Source organism: Melospiza georgiana, chromosome 31, assembly GCF_028018845.1.
Source record: "Melospiza georgiana isolate bMelGeo1 chromosome 31, bMelGeo1.pri, whole genome shotgun sequence".
In the NCBI taxonomy this organism is placed as follows: Eukaryota; Metazoa; Chordata; class Aves; order Passeriformes; family Passerellidae; genus Melospiza; species Melospiza georgiana.
In genome coordinates, this window is record NC_080460.1 from 1,254,334 (window position 1) to 1,272,691 (window position 18,358).

The 18,358-nt window shown below is 46.7% G+C and overlaps 1 protein-coding gene across 2 annotated transcripts in view; it reads right to left on the minus strand.

The window, feature by feature from the left end:
* The window catches only part of XPO7 (exportin 7), a 55,011-nt gene that overhangs the window by 13,473 nt on the left and 23,180 nt on the right, over positions 1 to 18,358 (minus strand). For both annotated transcript variants that reach the window (XM_058042520.1, XM_058042519.1), the window contains exons 10-20: positions 17,339 to 17,485; positions 15,239 to 15,411; positions 13,168 to 13,361; positions 11,633 to 11,738; positions 8,777 to 8,912; positions 7,337 to 7,410; positions 6,488 to 6,568; positions 5,305 to 5,368; positions 4,134 to 4,242; positions 2,535 to 2,641; positions 263 to 351 (exon numbers count right to left, since the gene is read on the minus strand). In XM_058042520.1, coding sequence (XP_057898503.1) covers positions 263 to 351; positions 2,535 to 2,641; positions 4,134 to 4,242; positions 5,305 to 5,368; positions 6,488 to 6,568; positions 7,337 to 7,410; positions 8,777 to 8,912; positions 11,633 to 11,738; positions 13,168 to 13,361; positions 15,239 to 15,411; positions 17,339 to 17,485 — 1,280 coding nt within the window. The remainder of the gene's footprint in view (positions 1 to 262; positions 352 to 2,534; positions 2,642 to 4,133; positions 4,243 to 5,304; positions 5,369 to 6,487; positions 6,569 to 7,336; positions 7,411 to 8,776; positions 8,913 to 11,632; positions 11,739 to 13,167; positions 13,362 to 15,238; positions 15,412 to 17,338; positions 17,486 to 18,358) is intronic.

The window sequence follows — 18,358 nt, forward strand, 5'->3', positions numbered from 1 at the left end:
CAGAATTTGGGATCAGAATCAGTATTTAGGATCAGGATTTGGAATCAAACTTGGAATCAGGATTTGGGATCTCGATCAGGACAGGGATCAGGATCAGGATTTGAGACCAGGACTGGGACCAGGACAGGGATCAGGATCAGGACTGGGATCAAGATCAGGATTTGAGACCAGGACTGGGATCAGGGTCAGGATTTGAGACCAGGACTGGGACCAGGACAGGGATCAGGATCTGGGATCAGATCAGGGTTTGGGATGAGGATACATCCACTCGAAGAGCATCATGAAGCTGGTCTTGGCGTTGAAGGCGAAGGCGATGCCCCGCAGGTCCCGCACCAACCCCACCAGCGTGCGCTGCGCGGGACGAAATGAAAAAATAAAAATAAAATAAAATAAAATAAAATAAAATAAAATAAAATAAAATAAAATAAAATAAAATAAAATAAAATGAAAAATAGAAAAATATAATAAAAATATAAAAAAGAATGGAATAAAATAGAACAATAAAAAAGAGTAAAATTCAGGCACCCCTGGTTCCCATTAAACAGAACCCAAGGGATTCGGGAACCCCAATTCCCACTAAACTGATCCCAATGAATTCAGGCAGCCCTAATTCCCCCTAAATTTACCCCAGTGGATTCAGGCACCCCTGATTCCCATTAAACTGATCCCACTTCCCACTAAACTGATCCCAAGGGATTCAGGAACCCCTAATTCCCATTAAACTGATCCCAATTCCTTCTGGACCCATCCCAAGGGATTCAGGCACCCCCATTTCCCATCAAACTGATCCCAATTCCCTCTGAACTGATCCCAAGGGATTCAGGCATCCCAATTCCCATTAAACTGACCCGAATTCCCACTAAACTGATGCCAAGAGATTCAGGAACCCCCAATTCCCTCTGGACCAATCCCAAGGGATTAAGGAATCCCCAATTCCTATCAAACTGATCCCAATTCCCATTAAACTGATCCTAAAGGACTCAGCACCCCCAATTCCCACTAAACTGATCCCAAGGGATTCAGGAACCCAAATTCCCATTAAACTGATCCCAAGGGATTCAGGCACCCAAATTCTCATTAAACTGATCCCAATTCCCACTAAACTGATCCCAAGGGATTCAGGAACCCAAATTCCTATTAAATTGATCCCAATTCCCATTAAACTGATCGCAAGGGATTCAGGAACCCCAGTTCCCATTAAACTGATCCCAATTCCCATTAAACTGATCCCAAGGGATTCAGGAACCCCAATTCCCATTAAACTGATCCCAATTCCCATTAAACTGATCCCAATGAATTCAGGTTCCCCAATTCCCACTAAACTGATCCCAAGGGATTCAGGAACCCCAGTTCCCATTAAACTGATCCCAAATTCCCATTAAACTGATCCAAATGAATTCAGGTTCCCAATTCCCACTAAACTGATCCCAAGGGATTCAGGCACCCCCAATTCCCACTAAACTGATCCCAAGGGATTCAGGAACCCAAATTCCCATTAAAATGATCCCAAGGGATTCAGGCACCCCAATTCCCATCAAACTGACCCCAATTCCCATTAAACTGATGCCAAGAGATTCAGGCACCCCCAATTCCCTCTGGACCAATCCCAAGGGATTAAGGAATCCCCAATTCCTACCAAACTGATCCCAATTCCCATTAAACTGATCCTAAAGGACTCAGGCACCCCCAATTCCCACTAAACTGATCCCAAGGGATTCAGGAACCCAAATTCCCATTAAACTGATCCCAATTCCCTCTGGACTGATCCCAATGAATTCAGGCAGCCCTAATTCCCCCTAAATTTACCCCAGTGGATTCAGGCACCCCTGATTCCCATTAAACTGATCCCAATTCCTTCTGGACCCATCCCAAGGGATTCAGGCACCCCCATTTCCCATCAAACTGATTCCAATTCCCTCTGAACTGATCCCAAGGGATTCAGGCACCCCAATTCCCATTAAACTGACCCCAATTCCCACTAAACCGATGCCAAGAGATTCAGGAACCCCCAATTCCCTCTGGACCAATCCCAAGGGATTAAGGAATCCCCAATTCCTACCAAACTGATCCCAATTCCCATTAAACTGATCCTAAAGGACTCAGGCACCCCCAATTCCCACTAAACTGATCCCAAGGGATTCAGGAACCCAAATTCCCATTAAACTGATCCCAATTCCCATTAAACTGATCCCAATGAATTCAGGTTCCTCAATTCCCACTAAACTGATCCCAAGGGATTCAGGAACCCCAGTTCCCATTAAACTGATCCCAAGGGACTCAGGAACCCAAATTCCCATTAAACTGATCCCAAGGGATTCAGGAACCCCAGTTCCCATTAAACTGATCCCAATGGATTCGGGAACCCAAATTCCCATTAAACTGATCCCAATTCCCTCCTGGCCAGCTCCCACCATTCCAGTTTTTCTCCCAGAGCTGGGCCCAGCTCCCTGCTCCCCCTGCCTGCCCCAAAACCCCCAAATCCCACGGAAAAGATCCCAGGAAAAGCAGGAAAATGGGAATTGGGCCTGGCTGACCTTGGCCTCCTGCTCGTTGAAGGAGTTGGTGCTGAACATCTGAGCCACGGTCTCGAAGGCAGCGGTGAGGGGCAGCATGAACTGCTCGTACTGATCCTCATCCTCCCCTGGAAAACAGGGAAAAAACATGGAAAAAACATGGGAAAAACATGGGAAAACATGGGAAAACCCCCCATGAACTGCTCGTACTGATCCTCATCCTCCCCTGGAAAACAGGGAAAAAACATGGGAAAAAACATGGAAAAAACATGGGAAAATCCCCCATGAACTGCTCATACTGATCCTCGTCCTCCCCTGGAAAACAGGGAAAAATCATGGAAAAAACATGGAAAAATCACTCATGAACTGCTCAGACTGATCCTCATCTTCTCCTGGAAAACAGGGAAACAACATGGGAAAATCAATGGAAAAATCAATGGAAAAATCCCCCATTATTAACTGCTTGTACTGATCCTCATCCTCCCCTGGAAAACAGGGAAAAAACATGGAAAAAACATGGGAAAATCCCCCATGAACTGCTCGTACTGATCCTCATCTTCTCCTGGAAAACAGGGAAAAAACATGGAAAAAACATGGAAAAAACATGGGAAAATCACTCATGAACTGCTCAGACTGATCCTCATCCTCCCCTGGAAAACAGGGAAAAAACATGGAAAAAACATGGAAAAAACATGGAAAAAACATGGGAAAATCCCTCATGAACTGCTCGTACTGATCCTCATCCTCCCCAGGAAAAAAGGGAAAGATCCATGGAAAAACCCATGGGAAACATGGAAAAAACATGGAAAAATCATTAAAAATATGGGAAAACATGGAAAAAACTGTGGAAAAACATGAGAAATCCATGGGGAAACATCCATGGGAAAATCCCCCATGAACTGCTTGTACTGATCCTCATCTTCTCCTGGAAAACAGGAAAAAAACATGGAAAAACCCATGGGAAACATGGAAAAAACATGGAAAAATCTGTGGAAAAACATGGGAAATCCCCCATGAACTGCTCGTATTGATCCTCATCCTCCTCTGGAAAAGCAGGAAAAACATGGAAAAATCCATGGGAAATCATGGAAAAATCCTTGGGAACACATGGAAAAATCCATGGGAAATCATGGAAAAATCCATGGGAAATCATGGAAAAATCCATGGGAAATCATGGAAAAATCCATGGGAAAACATGGAAAAATCCATGGGAAAACATGGAAAAATCCATGGGAAATCATGGAAAAATCCATGGGAAATCATGGAAAAACCCCCCATTAACTGCTTCTACTGATGCTTGTCCTCCCCTGCAAAAACATGGGAAAATCCAGGGAAAATTTATCCCCAAATCTTGTTGGGATGGGAAACTGACCCCAAATCTTTTTGGGATTTCAATCCCCAGTTTTGGGATGGAAAAAATTTTCCAACTTTTGGCGCGACGTGAAAATTTCCCCCTCAATTTTTTACGGGATAATTCCCCTCACCGACCCCAATTCCTGATTTTCCATTTCCCACCCCAACCCCCTTTAACCTGGTGGATCTCCACCTCCCTAAATCCCAAAATCCACCTCCCAAAAGCTGGAATTCAGCGGGAATTCCCAGGAAAAAACACAAAAATACCTAAATCCACCATGAGGAGCCGCCCCAGGGCCGTGTAGAAGGTGGTGCGGCAGCGCATGTCCGTCAGGTTGGACTGGTTGTTGATGCCCAGGAAGGAAAAGTGCTCGCTCTGGAAAAGGAAAAAAAAAATTGGGATGAGGTGAGGAGGGAAGAGCTCCAGGAAAAAAAAAATCCCACATGGAAAAGGGCATTTTTCCTACTATTTTTCCAGAGAAAAAGTGGGGAAAATCTGGTGGGAAATGGAGAAATCTGGTTTTTCCAAGCTTGAGGTGGATCCTGAGCATCCAGAATCCCCAAAAATTCACTGGGTTTGGTGGAATGATGGAATTCTGGAGCCTGCAGCATTCCCAGAGCCAGCAGGAGCTGCAAACCCCAATTTTCTCCCTCCTGCTGAATTCCCAAGGGAATTCCAGGAATTTTGGGGTAGGAATCCTTCAGGTTGATTGCTGGTGGTTTTCCATGGAAAAAATGTAATTCCTGGTTGGGAACTGGGGCTGAAATCCCTTGGAATGCCTGAAGAACATCCCTGGCGATGCTTGGAAAACATCCTGGCAACTCCAGGAAATTCTGGAAATCCTCCCTGAACTCCAGGAATGCCAAGAAAACATTCCAGGAATTGCCTGGAAAACTTTGCTGGAATTGCCTGGAAAATCTCCCTTAATTCCAAGGATGCCTGGAAAACATTTTGGGAACTCCAGGAATTCTTGGAAATGCCTGGAAATGATCCCTGAACTCAAAGAATGCAGGGAAAACATCCCTGGAAATGTCTGGAAAACCTCCTTTAATTCCAGGAATTCCTGGGAAACCGCCTGGAAATCATCCCTGACCTCCAGGATTGCAAACCCTCTGGAAATGCTGCTGGGATTGGGAACAGTAAGGAATGGAACCCTGGAAAGGACCTCAAATCCAACCCTCCCACTATCCCACACTGGGAATTTTCCAGGAATGAGCTTGGATTTCATGGAGAGCAAAAATCTTTGGGAACGGGAAGCGCCACCAAACGCCACCCCCTAAAAAACCAAAATATTCCACCAAAAAAAAACCCAAAAAAACCCCCAATTTTCCAGAGGTTCCTCCAGCATTGCAGAAACCCAGGGAGGGAGATGGAATTCCAGAGGGGATCCAGGATGGAATTTTGCTGGGAATTTTGTTGGGGAAGGAGGGAGCTCACCGTGTGATTGTTGAGCATGAACTGCACGGCGCTGAGCTTCACCAGCTTCCGCACGCTGCTGTACGTGCAGGGCGTCAAGGAAGAGACAAAACCCCTGGAATTGCTGGAATTCCCAGAAAAAATCCATGGGATTTTTCCAGGGAAAGGCTGGGAAAAGTTGGATTGGGGCAGGTTTATTCAGAAATTGGGAAATTTATGGTTTTTTCTAAGGATAATCCAAATTTCGTAAATCTCGGCTTGGGGAGACGTCCTGAGGAAAAACTCGAGGTCTGGAAGTTGTGAAATTGTGGAATTCCTGGGAAACACTTCCAGGGACAGGCTGGAAAAATGGGATTGGGGCTGGATTACTCAGAAATTGGGAAATTTATGGTTTTTTCTAAGGATAATCCAAATTTCGTAAATCTCGGCTTGGGGAGACGTCCTGGGGAAAAATTCGGGGTCTGGAAATTCTGGAATTCCTGGAAATTCTGGAATTCCTGGCAAATCACTTCCAGGGCCAGGCTGGAATAACAGGATTTGGGCTGGATTACTCAGGAAATTGGGAATTTTTTGTTTTTTTTCAAGGATAATCCAAATTTTGCAAATCTCGGCTTGGGAAGACGTCATGGGGAAAACTCAGGGTCTGGAAGTTGTGGAATTCCTGGAAATTCTGGAATTCCTGGGAAACACTTCCAGAGCCAGGCTGGAAAACTGGGATTGGGGCTGGATTACTCAGAAATTGGGAATTCTGTCTGGTTCTCAATAAATTGGGAATTGTCCTCTGCTTGTGCCAAGGATAACCCAAACTGTGCAACTCTTGGTGTGGGGGGGGAAAAACCCAGGAACTTGTGGAATTTCTGAAACCTCTGGAATTCCTGGAACTTGTGGGATTCCTGAAACCTCTTGAATTCCTGGAACTTGTGGGATTTCTGAAACCTCTGGAATTCCTAAAACTTGTGGAATTCCTGGAAAACCAGAAGACAAAACTGCAACCCGCCCGTGGAAGCTCAACTCCAAAAAGGAATTCTGACCCAAACATAACCAAAAAAAATCAACACCCCCCACGAGCCTCATCCCGGCCTCCTCTCCCCCCTCATTCCCAAAAAATCCGGGGGAAAACCAGGAATGTGGGGCTGCTCCCATTCCAAGCAGAACTTCTGGGTGGCTTTTCCCAAGGATTTGGGAGCCCTTCCCAAAAGGATATCCAATGGAGAGGTCGTTGAGCAGCTGCAGGGTCTTGGAGGTGATCGGCTCGCAGCGGCCCCAGTACTTCAGGTTGGTGATGCTGGGAAGGAAAAACACGGATCAGAGGGATTTTATGGGATTTTTCCCAGGATTTTTCTGGGAATTGTGGTTGATTTCCCCGTTTCCCAATAGCACAGGGCATAAAATTTGGGAGTAAAATCATCAGGGATCGTGTTTGGCTGGGTGGGAAAATTGGAAATCCTGGATCCCAGGATAGACCTGGAATTCTGTGGGATTGGTTTCAGCTGGGATTCTGTGGGATTGGTTGCACCTGGAATTCTGTGGGATTGGCTGCACCTGGGATTCTGTGGGATCCCAGGATACATCTGGAATTTCTGGGATTGGCTGCCCTTGGAATTCTGTGGGGATTGGTTACACCTGGAATTTCTGGGATTGGTTACACCTGGAATTTCTGGGATTGGCTGCACATGGAATTCTGAGGGATTGCAGGCCCCTGGGATTCTGTGGGATTGGTTGCACCTGACATTTCTGGGATTGATAGCACCTGGAATTCTGTGGGACTGGTTACACCTGGAATTCTGTGGGATCCCAGGTTACTGGTGGTATTTTGTGGGATTGGCTGCACTGGAATTTCTGGGATTGGCTGCATCTGAAATTCTCTGGGATTCCAGGCCTCTGAGGCCCTGTGGGATTGGCCACACCTGGAATTTTTGTGGCATTTGGAAAAATCCCACCCTAAACTCCCCGAGCTCCCTAAACCCCCTCCCAAGGAGCAGCAGCAATCCCAGGATTTTGGGGTGAGGAATTCCAGAATTCCAGAATTCCAGGAATCCTGCAGGCCACTCACATCTTCCCGATGAACACGCTCAGCACCATGGTCTCATCGTTCAGCCCCAGCACCTCCGACAGCCTCCGGTACAGCTGCCCAAAAAAAAAAACATGGAAAAAAGAATTCCAAACTGCCAGGAAAACTGGGAATTCTCCCCAAAAAATCCGATTTTCAATCTCTGGAAAAAGGGATGTTGTGGGGTTTGCACATTGGGTTGATGGAATCTGTCATAATCCTGATTTTTTCATTATTTTTAGTATTTTTTTTTTGTCCTAGCAGCATGGCTTGACAGAAAGAAAGAGGATTTGGATTTTCCCAGAAAAAATCCCTAAAAAAATTGGATTTAACTGTGCTGCACCTCCAAACCCAGCCAGGATTTGAGTGGATTTCTCTGGAATTCTCCCTGGGAAGGGATTTGACCCCAATCCAATTTCTCCTCCAGGAAGGAACAAATCCCAATCCCAGAGCAACATTTCCTTTTTTTAATTGGAAAAAATGGATTTTATACCCCAAAGCACAGCTACTAATCCCTTGGGATGAAGGGAATTCAGATTTATTACAATTTTAATACCAGGGAGAAACTCAGGAATAAAAAATTGGGAAAAGCCAAATCCACATCTCTAATTGCCAATATTTTGATCCCAGATCAGTGTTTGGAAAGTAAAAATTTGGGAATGAATGAGGAAATCACAGGAATAGGATTTAATTCCAGGTAAAATGAGGAGAAATCATAGAAATGGGATTTAATTTCAGGAGAAATCATAGAAAATGGGATTTAATTCTGGGAGAAATCATAGAAAAACTGATTTAATTTCAGGAGAAATTACAGAAAATGGGATTTAATTTCAGGAGAAATCCCAGAAAATGGGATTTAATTCTGGGAGAAATCCCAGAAAATGGGATTTAACTCCAACTAAAATGAGGAGAAACCCCAGAAATGGGATTTAATTCCTGGAAGAATCACAGAAAATGGGATTCAATTTCAGGAGAAATCACAGAAAATTTTATTAAATTCCAGCTAAAATTAGGAGATATCCCAGAAATGGGATTTAATTCCTGGAAGAATCCCAGAAAATGGGATTTAATTCTGGGAGAAATACAACTTCAGCTAAAATGAGGAGAAATCACAGAAATGGGATTTAATTCCTGGAAGAATCCCAGAAAATGGGATTTAATTCTGGGAGAAATCCCAGAAAATGACATTTAATTCCAGGAAAAATTAGAAAAGAATCCCAGGAATGGGATTTAATTCCAGGAAGAATCCCAGAAAGTGGGATTTAACTCCAGATCATATGAGGAGAAATCCCAAAAACGGGATTTATTTTGAGGAGACACGCTGAGAACTGACAGAAAACAGGAGCGAACTGCAGCCAAAATGAGGAGAAGGGAATGACTGAGGGCTGGTTCTCAAGGGGAAATTTTTGGGAATTTTTTTGGGGATTTGGGAATTCTGCCCACCTTGGAAGACTTCTGCACCTGGTCCCCAATGTAGATCTTGCGGAACTGCTCGAAGAAGCTGAGCATGGCCAGCTCCAGCTTCTCATTGCCCGCCTGTGCCAGGCGAGAGTCGGTCAGGTTCATCAGCTGCAGCACCCTGAGGGGAAAAGGGGAAAGGAAGGGGAAAGAAAGGGGGAAAGGAAGGGGGAAATGGGGGAGAAAAAGGGGGAAATGGGGGAGAAAAAGGGAGGAAATGGGGGAAAGGAAAGGGGGGAGAGAAAAGGGGAAAAGGGGGAAAGAAAGGGGGAAAGGAGAGGGGAGAAAGGAAAGGGGGGAAAGGGGGAAAAGGAAAGGGGGGAAATGGGGGAGAAAAAGGGGGAAATGGGGGAGAGAAAAGGGGGGAAATGGGGAGAAAAAGGGGGAAATGGGGAAAGGAACGGGGGGAAAGGAAAGGGGGAAAAGGAAAGGGGGAAAAGGAAAGGGGGGAAGGGGGAAAGAAAGGGGGGAAATGGGGGAGAAAAAGGGGGGAAATGGGGGAAAGGAAAGGGGGGAGAGAAAAGGGGGAAAGGAAAGGGGGGAAATGGGGAGAAAAAGGGGGGAAATGGGGGAAAGGAAAGGGGGGAAATGGGGGAGAGAAAAGGGGAAAAGGGGGAAAGAAAGGGGGAAAGGAGAAGGGGGAAAGGGGGAGAAGGAAAAGGAAAGGGGGAAAAGGGGGAAGAGCGGGGAAAAGGGGAAATGGAAAGGGGGAAAGGGAAGGGGGAAAGGGAAGGGGGAAAGGGGGGAGGTAAAGAGGAAAACGGGGAGAAGGAAAGGGGAAAAAGGAAAGAGGGAAAAAGGAAAGGGGGAAATGGGAGAAAGCAAAGGGGGAAAGAAAGGGCAAAGGAAAGGGGGAAAAGAGGGGGAAGGTAAAGAGGAAAAGGGGGGAAGGAAAGGAGGAAAATGAAAGGGGGAAAGGAAAGGGGAAAAGGCAGAAAAGGAAATGGGGGAAAGGGGGGAAGAAATGGGAGAGAAAAGGGGCGAAAGAAGAGGAAAACAGGGGAAAGTGGGAGAAAAGGTGGAGAAAAGCGGGGAAAGGGGGGGAAGAAATCGGGGGTAAAGGAGGAAAGAAATGGGGGGGAAGTGGGAGAAAAAGGGGAGGAAGAAATAAGGGGGAAGACAAGGGGGAAAGAGGAGGGAAAGAAGAGGAAAACGGAGGAAAGTGGGAGAAAAATGGGGGGAAGGGGGGAAAAGAAATGGGAGAAGAAAAGAAATGTGGGGAAAAGTGGGAGAAAAGGAGAGAAAGATGGGGGGAAAGATGGAAGGGAAAGAAGGAGGAAATGGGGGGAAAGTGGGACAAAAGGGGAGAAAAGGGAGGGAAAAGGGGGGAAGAAAAAATGGAGGAAGAAATGGGGGAAGAATGGGAGAAAAGGGGAAAAGAGGTGAAGGGGAAAAAGGGGCAGAAAAAGAGGAAAAAGGGGAAAAAGGGGAGAACGAGGAGAGGGGACAAGGAGGAATAAAGGGTTTTCTTTGTTAAAACCTCAATTTCCACTGGATTTCAATCCCAAAAATCCCGTTAATGCCATGATAAAATCTGAACTTTCCAAGCCAATACTCCCCAATAATTATTCCCAGTGGGAACAGTCCAAATAACTCCCAGTGTTTCCAAGCCCAATATTCCAAATAATTCTCAATATTTCCAAGCCTGATATTCCCAATAACTCCCAACATTTCCAAGTCCAATATTCCCACTGGGAATCAGCAGCAGCACCCAGCCCCCTCCATCCCTTTCCAGTTGGATTTCCCACTGGAATCAGAGCTGGAAAAATGGGAATAATGCTCTCCCAGCTTTCTGGGAGTGGGATTTGATGGAATATCCTGGGTGGATTTATGGAATATCCCAGGTGGATTTTGCTGGAATATCCTGGGTGGGTTTAATGGAATAACCCAGGTGGATTTTGCTGGAATTCCTGGGTGGATTTTTCTGGGATATCCTGAGTGGATTTTGTTGGGATATCCCAGGTAGATTTTGCTGGAATATCTCAGGTGATTTTTCTGGGATATCCTGGGTGGGTTTAATGGAATATCCCAGGTGGATTTTTCTGAGACATCCTGGGTGGATTTGGCTGGAATATCCCAGGTGGGTTCTGCTGGAATATCCCATGTGGATTTAATGGAATATCCCCTGTGGATTTAATGGAATATCCCAGGTGGATTTTGCTGGGATGTCTGGGATGGATTTTGCTGGAATTCCCAGGTGGATTTAATAGACTATCCCAGGTGGATTTGGCTGGAATATCCTGGGTGGATTTGGCTGGAATATCCTGGGTGGATTTTGCTGAAATATCTGGAATTTCCTGGGTGGATTTTTCTGGGAATATCCTGATGGATTTTGCTGGAATATCTGGAATTTCCTGTGTGGATTTGTCTGGGATGTCTTGGTGGATTTTGCTGGAATGCCTGGATGGATTCTCCTGGAATATCTGGAACATCCTGGGTAGATTTTGCTAGAATTCCTGGGTGGATTTTGCTAGAATATCTCAGGGGATTTTGCTGGAATTCCCAAATGGATTTTGCTGGAATATCCTGGGTGGATTTATGGAATATCCCAGGTGGATTTTGCTGGGATATCCTGAGTGGATTTTGTTGGGATATCCCAGGTAGATTTTTCTGGAATATCCTGGGTGGGTTTGGCTGGAATATCTGGAATTTCCTGGGAGGATTTTTCTGGAATATCCTGATTCTGGATTTTCCTGGAATATCTGGAACACCCTGGGTAGATTTTGCTAGAATTCCCGGGTGGATTTTGCTAGAATATCTCAGGGGATTTTGCTGGAATTCCTGGATGGATTTTGCTGGAATTCCTGGAATATCTCAGTGGATTCCCCTGCAGCTCCCTACCTGCAGACCAGCTCTCCGTCCATGGCGTCCTGCTCGTCCGTGCTGGCGAAGGACACGCGGCCGCCGATGACGGCGCCGATGATGTACACCAGCCACGTCAGCCGCCCTGGGGACACACAGGGGACACTGCCAGGGGTGCCACCCACCCTGGGCACCCCACAGCGGCCACCCCACGGCAAAAGAAATCACAAATAAATCCATTTTTCCCAAATAAATCCACTTTTTCCCTCAGAAAAGTCACGGTTGTAGTGGTCATAGGGTGAGGAACCTCATTCTGCCCTGGGGACACTGTCAGGGGTGCCACCCACCCTGGGCATGCACAGCTGGCATGGTGTGGCAAAAGAAATCCCAAATAAATCCATTTTTCCCAAAATAAATCCATTTCTTCCCTCAGAAAAGTCACGGTTGTAGTGGCCATAGGGTGAGGAACTTCATTCTGCCCTGGGGACACTGTCAGGGGTGCCACCCACCCAGGGCACCCACAGCGGCCACCCCGTGGCAAAAGAAATCCCAAATAAATCCATTTTTCCCAAAATAAATCTGTTTTTTCCCTCAGAAAAGTCATGGTTGTAGTGGCCATAGGGTGAGGAACCTCATTCTGCCCTGGGGACACACAGGCGACACTGCCAGGGGTGCCACCCGCCCTGGGAACGCACAACTGGCATGGTGTGGCAAAAGAAATCCCAAATAAATTAATTTTTCACAAAGTAAATCCATTTTCCCCTTGGAAAATGGGATGAGCTGCAGGACAGCACCATCTCCAGCCTGTGGGGAGGAGCAAATCCACACCCAGAGCCCAGAGCAGGGAAAAGAGGGATGGGATGGATGGGATCCATGGGATGGGATGGGATTGATGGGATGGGATGGGATCCATGGGATGGGATGGGATGGGATCCATGGGATGGGATTTAGGATCCATGGGATGGGATTTGGGAAGGGATTGGGATCCATGGGATGGGATCAGGATCCATGGGATGCGATCCATTGGACTGGATCCATTGGATGAGATTTGGATCCATGGGATGGGATTTATGACAGGATTTGGGATCCATGGGATGGGATTGGGATCCATGGGACGAGATGGGATGGGCAACACTGAATAGGGAACCCCTCCCAAGGAGCAACCACACCATCCCTCCCCACTCTGCAGAGATTTCCCAGGCCAGTTCCTCTGGGAAGGAGCCCCCATTCCCTGTCCAGGCTGACCTTCCTGCACGGCCAGGTCCATGGGGCTGGTGGTGCCACTGATGGGAGGGAATCCATGGGATGGGATTTGGGATGGCATTGGGATCCATGGGATGGGATCCATTGGATGAGATTTGGATCCATGGGATGGGATTTATGATAGGATTGGGATTGATGGGATGGGATACAGATCTGTGGGGTGGGATGGGGTGGGCAGCACTGGATAGGAAACCCTGCTCAAGGAGCAACCACACCATAGGGAGGGATGCACAGAGGGATGCCTCTCCTCTGCAGGGATTTCCCAGGCCAGTTCCCTTGGGAAGGAGCCCCCATTCCCTGTCCAGGCTGACCTTCCTGCACGGCCAGGTCCATGGGGCTGGCGCTGGCGCTCTGCAGCAGCTCCTGGTAGGACTGGGCGGCCTGGTCGAAGAGCTGCACCAGCAGCGCGCACGTCTTCTCGTACTCGCAGCGCCCGATGGTGGACAGCTGGTCCAGCTGCTGCTGCACCAGCCCCGTGTCCTCCAGAGGGTCCTCCAGGCCATCCCTGCAAAAAGCACATGGAAAATGGGGCAGGGAACTCCCAGGAGCAGCAGATCCCTGGTTTCACTGACAGGAGATACGGGTTGGAATTCACACAACCATGGAATGGTTTGGTTTTCCCCACAGGATTTGGGTGGGAAAAGGTTTCAAGCACCTTCCATTGGACTACATCTTTAGTGGCATGCTTGCCAAATGTTGGGAGCAAATTCCCAGTGCTTCCAAAGAGAAGGAAAACAATGCAGGGAGCTGTGATTTGTGTTGTTTGACTCAAGTTTTTCCCACAGAATTTGGGTGGCAAGGGGTTTCAAGCACTTTCCATTGGACAACATCTTTAATGGTCTGCTTGCCAAATTAACCAGGAATTTCTTAGTGCATTCCCAATGCTTCCAGAAGGAAAAAAAGAATTAAATCAAAGCAGAGAGTTACATTTTTTGTTGTTTGATTCAAGATTTTCCCACAGAATTTGGACTGGAAGGATTTAAAGATCAGTTCGTTTTATCTTCCACTTGCCTTGAATAGCGGAGCTGCCAAATTAATCAGAAATTTCAGGGAATACTGTTTGGAACAAATTCCCAGTGCTTCCAGAGAGAAAACAGAAGGAAAACAAAGCAGGGAGTTACAGTTTGTGTTGTTTGATTAAAGGCTTTCCCTCAGAATTTGGATTGGAAAAGGTTTCAAGCATCTTCCATTGGACAACATCTTTAAAGGCCTGCTTGCCAAATTAACCAGGAATTTCAGAGCATGTTGTTGTGAGTAAATTCCCAGTGCTTCCAGAAGGAAAAAAAGAATGAAAACAAAGTAGGGAGTTACAATTTGTGTTGTTGGATTTAAGTTTTTTGCCACAGAATTTGGACTGGAAAGTTTTAAAGCTCAGTTCCTTCCACCGACCTTTAATGGCCTGGGTGCTAAATTAATCAGGAATTTCAGAGCACACTGTTGGGAGCAAATTCCCAGTGCTTCCACAGGGGAAAAGAGAATGAAAACAAAGCAGGGAGTGTGATTTGTGTTGTTTGACTCAGGTTTTTTCCCACAGAATTTGGGCTGCAAGGGTTTAAAGCCCAGCTGCACCTTGCACTGGCCTGGTTGCCAAATTACCCAGGAATTTCAGGGCACTGTTCGGAGCTAATTCCCAGTGCTTGCAGAGGGAAAAGAGAAGGAAAACAAAGCAGGGAGTTATGATTTGTGTTAAGTTTTTCCCACAGAATCTGGGCTGGAAGGATTTAAAGCTCAGTTCCTTCCACCTTCCACTTGCCTTTAATGGCCTGGGTGCTAAATTAACCAGGAATTTCAGAGCACATTGTTGGGAGCAAATTCCCCATGCTTCCAGAGGGAAAAGAGAAGGAAAACAAAGCAGGGAGTTGTGATTTCTGTTGTTTGACTCAAGTTTTCCCCAGAGAATTTGGGCTGGAAGAGGTTTCAAGCACCTTCCACTGGACATCTTTAATGGCCTGGTTGCCAAATGAACCAGGAATTTCAGGGCACACTATTGGTAGTAAATTCCCAGTGCTTCCAGAAAGAAAAAAGAAGGAAAACAAAGCAGGGAGTTATAATTTGTGTAGTTTAAGTTTTTGCCACAGAATTTGGGCTGGAAGTGTTTAAAGCCCTGCTGCACCTTCCACTGGCCAGACTGCCAAATTAACCAGGAATTTCAGGGCACTGTTGGGAGCAAATTCCCAGTGCTTCCACAGGGAAAAGAGAACAAAAACAAAGCAGAGAGTTGTGATTTGTGTTGGAAAGAGCTAAAATCCCAGCCCATCCTGCCCCGTGCCGTGGGCAGGGCCACCTCAGCCATGTCCTCTCCAGGGGGAACACCGCCACTCTTCCCAGCCCTCCCAGCCCCAGGAGCATCAGCAGAAGCCTCCAGGTGTGGGGTGGCCTCACCTGAGGATGATGTGCACGGATTCCAGGCGGGAGGTGATGTAGGCTTTGGTCACCTCGGGCGTGTAGGTCTCCAGCATGTGCGGCTCCGTGGCCTTCACGTAGGGCACGGACGCGGCCAGGCGCTGCCACAGGCTCAGCAGGTAGTGCACACTGTTGGGGGCAAATTCCCAGTGCTTCCACAGGGAAAAGAGAAGGAAAACAAAGCAAGGAATTATGATTTGTGTTGTTTGACTCGAGTTTTTCCCCACAGAATTTGTCCTGGAAGGTGTTTAATGCTCAGCTCGCTGCACTTTCCATTGGCCTGGTAGCCAAATTAGCCTGGAATTTCAGAGCACACTGCTGGGAGAAAATTCCCAGTGCTTCCACAAGGAAAACAGAAGGAAAACAAAGCAAGGAGTTATGATTTGTGTTGTTTGACTCGAGTTTTTCCCACAGAATTTGTCCTGGAAGGTGTTTAATGCTCAGCTTGCTGCACTTTCCATTGGCCTGGTGGCCAAATTAGCCTGGAATTTCAGAGCACACTGCTGGGAGAAAATTCCCAGGGCTTCCACAAGGAAAACAGAAGGAAAACAAAGCAAGGAGTTCAATTTGTGTTGTTTGACTCAGGTTTTTCCCACAGAATTTGTCCTGGAAGCTTTTTAACGCTCAGTTCGCTGCACTTTCCATTGAACTGCTGACCAAATTAACTAGGAACTTCAGATCACACTGCTGGGAGCTAACTCCCAGTGCTTCCACAGGGAAAAGAGAAAGAAAATAAACCAGGGAGTTATGATTTGTGTTGTTTGACTTTAATTTTTCCCTCAGAATTTGGGTTGGAAGGTGTTTAAAGCTCAGTTCCTTCCACCGGTTCACAAATTAGCCAGGAATTTCAGGGCATGCTGTAGGGAGCAAATTCCCAGTGCTTCTGGAGGGGAAAAAAGAAGGACAACAAAACAGGGAGTTATGATTTCTGTTGTTTGACTTGAGTTTTTCCCACTGAATTTGAGCTGGAAGTTGTTTAATGCTCAGCTCGCTGCACCTTCTACTGGCCTTTAATGGCCTGGTAGCTAACTTAACCAGGAATTTCAGAGCAAATTGTTAGGAATAAATTCCCAGTGGTTCCAGAGGGAAAAGGGAAGGAAAACAAACCAGGAACATATGATTTGTGCTGTTTGATTTAATTTTTTCCCACAGAATTTGGGTTGCAAGTTCAGCTTGTTGCACCTTCAACTGGCCTTTAATGCCCTGGTTGCCAAATAACGCAGGAATTTCAGGGCACACTGTTGGGAGTAAATTCCCAGTGCTTCTGGAGGAAAAATGGAAGGAAAACAAAGCAGGGAGTTATGATTTGTATTGTTTGACTTGAGTTTTTCCCACAGAATTTGGGTTGGAAGGGGTTTAAAGCTCAGCTTGCTGCACCTTGCACTGGCCTAGTTGCTAAATTAACGATGAATTTCAGAGCACACTGTTGGTAGTAAATTCCCAGTGTTTCCAGAGGAAAAAGGGAAGGAAAACAAAGCAGGGAGTTCTGATTTGTGTTGTTTGACTCAGGTTTTTCCCACAGAATTTAGGTTGGAAGTGGTTTAAAGCTCAGCTTGTTGCACCTTGCACTGGCCAAATGAACCAGGAATTTCAGGGCACACATTGATCAGTTGTTCCCGGCACTCAGGAAACACTGGGAGATAATCCCAAATTCCCAGGACATGCAGCTGAATCCCAGCCCTTCCCCAGCTCCCACACACTGCACAGCCTGAGCTGCTTCCCAGGAATTCCAATTCCACAAACAAAGGAATTTGTTTTTTAAACCTTCCCCCGTGCAGGGCTGTGGTTGTGAGCTGTACACACAGCTGGAAAGCTCAGTGGAAACATCCAGATATTCCAATTCTTCCCAATCCCCCTGAGTGCATTGCAACAGTGAAGTGAGACAGAATCCTAAAAATAAACCTTATTTAACACGTTTTTTTTATTCCCTGCTATGATATGGAAAAGCCTCTGGAGGCATGGCAACAACTCTGCCTTCCCACATGGATTCCATTCAGGATTTCAGAGGATGATCCAGGCAGGATTTCTGTAAAAATTCCCTGTTTTCCAGGGAATGCAGGGGCCAGGGGAGGGCTGTACCTGCAGGCTGGTGACGGTGAAGTTGGCGATGAGCCGGATCACCTCGGGGTAGTTCTCCACCTTCACCAGTTCTCCCAGTTGGTAATTGCTTTTCAACCGGGCCAGCAGCCGGCAGAACTCGTGGTAATTGTTGGGGTCTGATAAACTCTGAGGGGACAAAAAGAGGAGGGGGACTCAGAAGCAGCTCTGCTGTCCCCTGCCAGAGGCTGGGATGGACCCTCATGGAATCAGAGAGAGCTGCAACAACAAAAACAAGCTCCCAACAAATGCCGCCCTGCCCAGTCAGCAATTGGCACATTTCCTGGTTTTTGGGCATTTCCAGGGATACTTCCAGTCCTTAAACACTCTTCCAATGGAGAACTGTTCCTACAGGAGCAGCTCTGCTGTCCCCTGCCAGAGACTCAGATTATCATGGAATCAGAGAGAGCTCCTACAACAAAACCAAGCTCTCAACAAATCCCACTCAGCAATCGCCAATTTTCCTGTTTTTTGGGCACTTCCAGGGATGCTTCCAGTCCTTAAATACCCTTCCAATGGAGAACTGTTCTTACAGGATGAGTTCTGCTGTCCCCTGCCAGAGACTCAGATCATCATGGAATTGGAGACAGCTCCAATTCCATGACTGGAACAAGCCCAAGCTCGTAACAAATCCCACTCTGCCCATTAAACCAGGTCACCAATTGCCACATTTCCTGGGTTTTGGGCATTTCCAGGGATGCTTCCAGTCCTTAAATACCCTTCCAATGGAGAATTGTTCTTACAGGATGAGTTCTGCTGGTCCCTGCCAGAGGCTGAGAGCATCACGAAATCAGAGAACAAGTCCAAGCTCCCAACAAATCCCACTCTGCCCAGTCAGCAATCGCCACATTTCCTATTTTTTGGGAGGGTTCCAGTCCTTAAACACTCTTCCAATGGAGAATTGATCCTACAGGAGCAGCTCTGCTGTCCCCTGCCAGACACTCAGATTATCATGGAATCAGAGAGAGCTGCAACAACAAAACCAAGCTCCCAACAAATCCC